This window comes from Urocitellus parryii, chromosome 12 (genome assembly GCF_045843805.1).
Source record: "Urocitellus parryii isolate mUroPar1 chromosome 12, mUroPar1.hap1, whole genome shotgun sequence".
NCBI lineage: Eukaryota > Metazoa > Chordata > Mammalia > Rodentia > Sciuridae > Urocitellus > Urocitellus parryii.
The window spans coordinates 59,630,892-59,637,655 of record NC_135542.1 but is presented as its reverse complement, the minus strand read 5'-3'; the positions used below and the strand labels follow the sequence as shown (position 1 = coordinate 59,637,655).

Here is a 6,764-nt window from a genome sequence, read left to right as displayed (position 1 = left end):
TCTTATAAGGGAAATTCCAGTCAGAGTGGATTAAGGCCCACCTTAAAGACCTCAGTCTAACTTAATAATCTTCCTAAAGACTTTATCTCTAAATACAGCCACATTCTGAGGCACTGGGGCTTGGGGTTTCCATACAGGAATTTTGAATGGACACAGTTTATTCTATAATGAGGAGAAGGCTGAAGCCAGGGTTACTTCGCCTCTCCTGGAAGAGGCCTCTTCTCTCCAGTATCTATTCACCTCCTGACAGGGTACATAGAAAGCACAACTCAAGGGGCGGGGTACTGGCGTGCCACAGCATGGGCACATGTAAATAAGCTAATGAAATTCAGGCACTGGTGCTAATTTAGCCATCAGAGTTTCCAGTCTGGTGAGATTCAGAGACATTCAGGGTATGTATTAATTCAGTTATTCAAAGAGCATAAAAGTTCAAAGTTCCAAAGTTGTTCTATACAACATGGTATGATACTAACATTTTTATCTTTAAACAATGTAACAAGAAGTTCAGAAATCACCTAGCCATAACTCTATATGTCTGACATGAAACAATTAACTAATTCTGCCTCTAATATAGTCAACCAAGCAGAGAATTGAGCAATTCCTTGCATGTGCTTCCTTAAATTATGTAAACAATGATCTCAATAGACCACTTTGCTTTGCTTTTGTAGATCCAATGCCTGTCTGACTTAAGTGGCATATTTATTTAGGAACATCACATTTTGATGAGGCTATTTTGATACAACAATATTGACACAGCTCTTCTGCTGTCAAGACATTTTGGTCACACTTGAAAAAAGGGGGAAAAGGTGGAGGTGGGGGGAGCCCTATTAAAATTACAGCTTTAAAAAGTTGTTATATGTTGGGGCTAGGGATGTGTCTCAGTGGTAGAGTGCTTGTCTAGCATGTGTGAGACCCTGAGTTCCATTCCCAGTACTGGAAAAAAAAAAAAAAAACATTCACAGGATCCATTTATCTCATTCAAATGAACCCCAGCCTCCTGGTTTTTCTTCAGTTGCAGACTCCCCTGAAGAACCTGTGTCTGTTTCTCTCAAAAACCTGTTGGTGCCTCTTTTGATGCCTCCTACTCCCCAGATGTGCCCTGTGCCTCTAGTACAATGTCACTTGCATTTGGCTTGCATTGTACTCGAAATTATTATTATTTTTAAAATTCTCTCACCAAATCAGTGGGAAGTGAACTTACTCCACTTTTTGTCACCTTTTTCTCTTTCCCTGCTTTGCGTAGGCTAGGGAGAGATTTCCCATCTCCACTGACTTTCTTAGTATTAGTGCCCTCAAAGGCCTCTCTAAAAACTTAAGTCCTCTAAAAACAGTAATCTATTTTATTAATTTTGTATTGCTTTCCAGTGAAGTTAATTTACATAATTGTCATATAAAATATAGATTTAATTGTAAATTAAAGATACAGAATTTAACAAATGTTACTGTTAGGTGAATAATTATCACCAATGCTTCTTTCCTTTTATTTTTGGGGACCATCATATGATTCAGCAGAATATAACTGGACATGTGCCCCCAAATGCCTTCCCCACATAGCTGTTTATGTACATTGTAAGGCTGCATCCATGGTGGATTACTTTGGCTTCTTCTCTTAATGGTCCGCACTCTTCTGGGCAGGGTGGTTCTGCCTGATAACAACTCCAATTTAATCACTAAAATCAAAGGCACAGCTGTTCACTAGAGATTCATCTCCATAACACTTGAGTAATTGGAATGAAAGGCTAGATTGTGTTTGGTCCTTTTATTTGTAATTGACACAAAATTGTACATATTTATGAGGTATGCTGTGATAATTTTGATATATTTATGCAATATGTAATCATCAAATCAGGGTAATTAGCATTTCTATCTCCTTAAAACCTTATAATTTCCTTAAACATTATCATTTCTTTTTGTGTGGTCTTTGATTATTCAAAAGTTTCTTGAGTCAGGCACAGTGGCACATGCTTATAATCTCAGCAACTCTGGAAGCTGAGGCAGGAGGATCACACATTTGAGGACAGACTTGACAATTTGGCAAGACCCTGTCTCAAAAAATAAAAAGGACTGGGGATATAGCTCAGTGGTAGAGCACCCTGGGTTCAATTCCCAGTACCCGGGGGATGAGGGGTGGGGTGGCAGAAGGGTTTCTTGATTTTTTTTTTTTTAATAGAAAAATGGAAAGAAGTCTCTTCCCTTTTTGACAAGCAAGCACTTTCCTTAAATTCTTGGGTAAACACATAGATTTCTAAAGTCTTTTTATTTTTATTTCTTTAGCCCTTTCCTTTTCTTATCGTTATTGAATAAACTTAGCCATTATCTGAGCTTTTCTTGAGATATTTTCATTTATGTACCTCCTCATTGTCTGTTGTTTTATAATACATTCAGCATTTGCTAAATATGATACTTTCATAACCATATATTGTCATATTCAGTAATTTATTTACTTTTATAGTTCTGATATGTTCTAATTAATTTCATATTTAAATGGTCTACATGTTAAATTATCTACTTTTCCCCTTTTTATTATTTAAATTTCCACTGTAATATGAACAAAATTTAAATACATTGTCAAATCAGAGAAATAACAGTTTTCATTTAAATGATTCATATGACCATAATAGTCAAGTGTTATTAGGTTTTCTTTAGAAGTTACTCTACATTCTCCTTCTAGTTTGGAATCAAATGCTACAAATTATTATTATTATTTTTGGTGCTGAGGATTGAACCCAGGCATGATTTACCACTGAGCCACATCCCCAGCCCTTTTCAGTTTTTATTTTCAGACAGGTCTCACTAAGTTGCTGAGGGCCTCACTAAATTGCTGAAGCTGGTCTCAAATTTACAATCTTCCTGTCTTAGCCTCCCCAGTTGTTGGATTTACAGCCATACACCATGCCCAGTTAAAAGTGGTTTTTTTTTTTTTTTTTTTTTGTACTGAGGATTGAACTCTGGGGCACTCAACCACAGAGCCACATCCCCAACCCTAGACAGGATCTCACTTAGTTGCTTAGCGTCTCACCATTGCTGAGGCTGACTTTGAACTCACAATCCTATTATCTTAGCCTTCTCAGCCACTGGGATTACAGGCTTGCACCATGGTGCCCAGCTCCATTTAAAAGTTTTTGTAGGTTAACTTTTCTTAATTTATCCAGGGAGCAAATAAGTTTACAGAGGTTCATTTTCATATGGCCTCTAGGAATCTAGGTAGGAAATAATAGGTCCGAAAAGATAGGTCAGAATATATCAATTAGTAAAATTAGGCCATGGGAAATAAAAGGAAGTGGGATACTCTGCTCTTCATCAGAAGCCTTTGGGTTGGACCGACTGATCTAAAAAGGGTCGTGGGCTGGCAAGAAGCCTGGACTTTTTCCAGATCTGAGGCAAAGTAGGAAGCTAGAATTCTAGAATTCAGCTGATAGGGAGGAGAGATACTGAAAAGTGGGTTAATTAGGAAATATTAAGTGAAGGGGTTTAGGGAAGAGAAGCTTGATGCTGGAGTCTCTAAGAGAAAAAGAAAAGACAAACAAATAAAGAAAAAAAAAAAAGAAAGAAAGGCCTTGATGAGTTGCTGAAGCTGGCTTTGAACTTGCAATCCTCCTGCCTCAGACTCCCAAGTCTCTGGGATTACAGGCATGTGCCACTACACCTAGCACTTTGTTCATCTCTTAACAACATGGAAACTCATTTTAAGAATACATGTTAATACTAAAATGTCTTTATTTACTGTTCCAATAATATTGCCTTCTAATTCAGTGACGAAGAAGTAAAAGAAAAAGAAAAGGTGGGAAGAAGTGAACGGGACCACAGCATGGATGGTTTGGGAGGCTGTGTTTGGGGTACTTAAGTCCCCAGGTCCCACAAGGGAAGAGGAGTATGTGGAAGACTTTAAAGAGAAATATTGGTACTTTATATTTTTCTAGTCACAAACATTCTACCATTTAAACTTTTTTTTTTTACATTTACAGTAACTATAGAAAATCTACAACACACCCATTCACATTTTATTCCATATGATAGTTATTTTTTAATCTCATTACTCTGTTCCCATAAAGTTGCAAAAACCGTAGACAAATATAGTTAGTTTTCTCATAGAAACATGCCATGGGAGCACTTTTATAGATTATGCTGAGTCAAGTTTACTGCAGAGTGTGCATCACAAATTGACTAAGAAAAGTGGCGTATGCCTGTAATCCCAGCAGCTCGGGAGGCAGAGGCTGGAGGATTGTGAGTTCAAAGCCAGCCTCAGCAAAAGCGAGGTGTTAGGCAACTCATTGAGACCCTGTCTCTAAATAAAATACAAAATAGGGCTGGGATGTGACTCAGTGGTTGAGTGCCCTTGAGTTCAATCCCCGGTATCCCCCTACCCCCGCTCCCAAAAGAAAAGTGATTCAAGTCTTGTTTCTAATGGGGTATTCAAAGTGCCTGGGTGAAACCAAGTAATTTCCATTGAATTAAAAGTAAAAAGCAACTTGTGTGGATCATTTGACTAAAATAAAATTCTGAGATCACCTTAGCTAACCCAGTGGCAATTTATTTAAAAATACCAAAAACTTGACAATGCTACATTTGGGTTCGAAGACTGAGTAATTTTCATTTCCACTCATATATACACAAAATAATTTTGTCTTTGCTGTATACATAGTTTGGAGAGTTTGAGACAACTCCTCATAACTTTGTGTGTATAATCAAATAAATAAAGAAAGCTCTCATACTTGTAAAGCGTCACTTTTGAGTAATGTTCAGAAACACAACTATCAACTGAATTGGAATACTCTGTCATCAACCCAAAAGCTATTAACTATTGACAATTTAATTTTGGCTCTTGATCAGGTAGAGCTCAACATCTGTTACCTATATGGTTTTAAAGGAAATAAGAAACAACATTGCCTTTAAATTATTAATAACTATAATTATCAACAGTTTCTTAGGCTCAATCATGGAAGTATTTAATATGGGATAAGTCACTGAAATAGGAGGCAATATTTATTGGAACAGTAAATAAAGACATTTTAGTATTAGCATGCATTTTAAAGATGGGTTTGCATGCTGTCAAGAGATAAACAAAGTGCTAGGTGTAGTGGCACATACCTGTAATCCCAGAGACTTGGGAGGCTGAGGCAGGAGGATTGCAAGTTCAAAGCCAGCTTCAGCAACTTAGCAAGGTCCTAAGCAACTTAGTGAGACACTGTCTCAGAATAAAAAAGTAAAATAAAAAGGGCTGGGGATGTGGATCAGTGGTTAAGTGCTCCTGGAAGAAGGAGAAAGAAGGAGGGGAGGCAGCAGGGGAAGGGTGGAAGAGGAGGAGGAGGAGGAGGAGGAGGAGGAGGAGGAGGAGGAGGAGAAAGAAGAAATTGACAAACAATACTGGAAAAATTTTTATTAGTAATTTCAAATGTGTCTTTCAAAATAAGAGCTCATCATCTAATTATGTCTCACATCCTAAATGAAGTATTTGATTATTCCAGTTCAAAGATACTGCTCCTTTCAACTCCTAAGCATTTATTGCTTCCATGCAATCACACTTCCTTATAACAGTTTTTCTCTTACTTTTTTTTTATTGTGGTTAAATACACAATACATATAATGTAAAATTACCATCTTAACCACTTTTAAGTGATCAGTTTAGTGGTAATCAGTACATTCATATTATTGTGCAACCATTTACCAACCGTCCACCTCCATAAATCTTTTCATCTTGCAAAACGCTATACTCATGAAATAACTTTCCACTCCATATACTTTTTACAAGATACAAAGCATTTCCTTTTAGTCTTATCACGCAAGGACATTCATTGTTAAGCCCCCTGTAGGTAGCCCACAAATATTAGTTTTATAAGGTACACATGAGGTATTTACTGTCAGGCATTTTTCTAAGTGCTTTGTAAATATTAATTTACATAATTATTCATCTTTGTATGTGCTTTGCACGTGAGAGACCTAAAATATTTGTGGAATGAATCTCGGTACCTCTTAAACATTTCCCATTAACTTTGGTTATAATTCTAGTTGGAAAGTTAACCTTTGGGTATTTTGACACTAGGTCGCAAGTTTAAAGAGATTCTTTTATTTTAGCCACATTAAGCCAGGGTGCTAATAAGGGAAGCTATGAGGGATTTATTCCTCAAAGATAGAGAATTAGGAAGTGACTCAGGGGAGTTAAGGTCTTTCTCTGGGCACCCGCGGTCAACTCCAGAAGACTCAGGAAAAGGAAGACCCCAGCAGACGACCCGGGACTTGTCTCTCAGTGGAGCCGGCGGAACTGGGCCTGGCGGGCCTGGGCGGGGCGAAACGGCCCGGGGGCGGGGCCTGCAGGGGGCGGGGCCTCGGCCGGGGCTGGGCGCGCGACAGCACCGGGCGGCGATGGCGGCGGACGGGGACTGGCAGGATTTCTATGAGTTCCAGGAGCCGGCCCGGAGCCTCCTGGACCAGGAGAACTGTAACGCGAGCCCCGAGGCCGGGGCAGGGGCGGGCGCGGGCGGCGAAGGCTTCCCGGCGTTGGCCTGCAGCTTGGAGGAGAAGCTGAGCCTGTGTTTCCGCCCCTCGGGTCTCGGCGCCGAGCCCCCGCGGGCGGCCGTGCGGCCCATCACCGAGCGCAGCCTCCTGCAGGGGGACGAGTGAGTGCGGGCCCCGGCCGGGAGCGAGCGGGAGCCTCCCCTGCCACTCACCCTACCCGGGACCTCGGCCCGCAGCCCGGCGGGACTCCCGCCGCAGGCTCCTCCCCGCGCCCTCCTTCCGCCTCCACAGACGCGGCGGCCCGCCCTGCT

General features: G+C 40.4%; 1 protein-coding gene across 2 annotated transcripts in view; it reads left to right on the top strand.

The window, feature by feature from the left end:
• The first annotated feature begins 6,328 nt into the window (after positions 1–6,328).
• Positions 6,329–6,764, top strand: part of Fez2 (fasciculation and elongation protein zeta 2) — a 48,643-nt gene continuing 48,207 nt past the window's right edge. For both annotated transcript variants that reach the window (XM_026405883.2, XM_026405882.2), the window contains exon 1: positions 6,329–6,614. In XM_026405883.2, the coding sequence (XP_026261668.1) occupies positions 6,361–6,614 (254 nt within the window). In that variant the 5' untranslated portion in view covers positions 6,329–6,360. The remainder of the gene's footprint in view (positions 6,615–6,764) is intronic.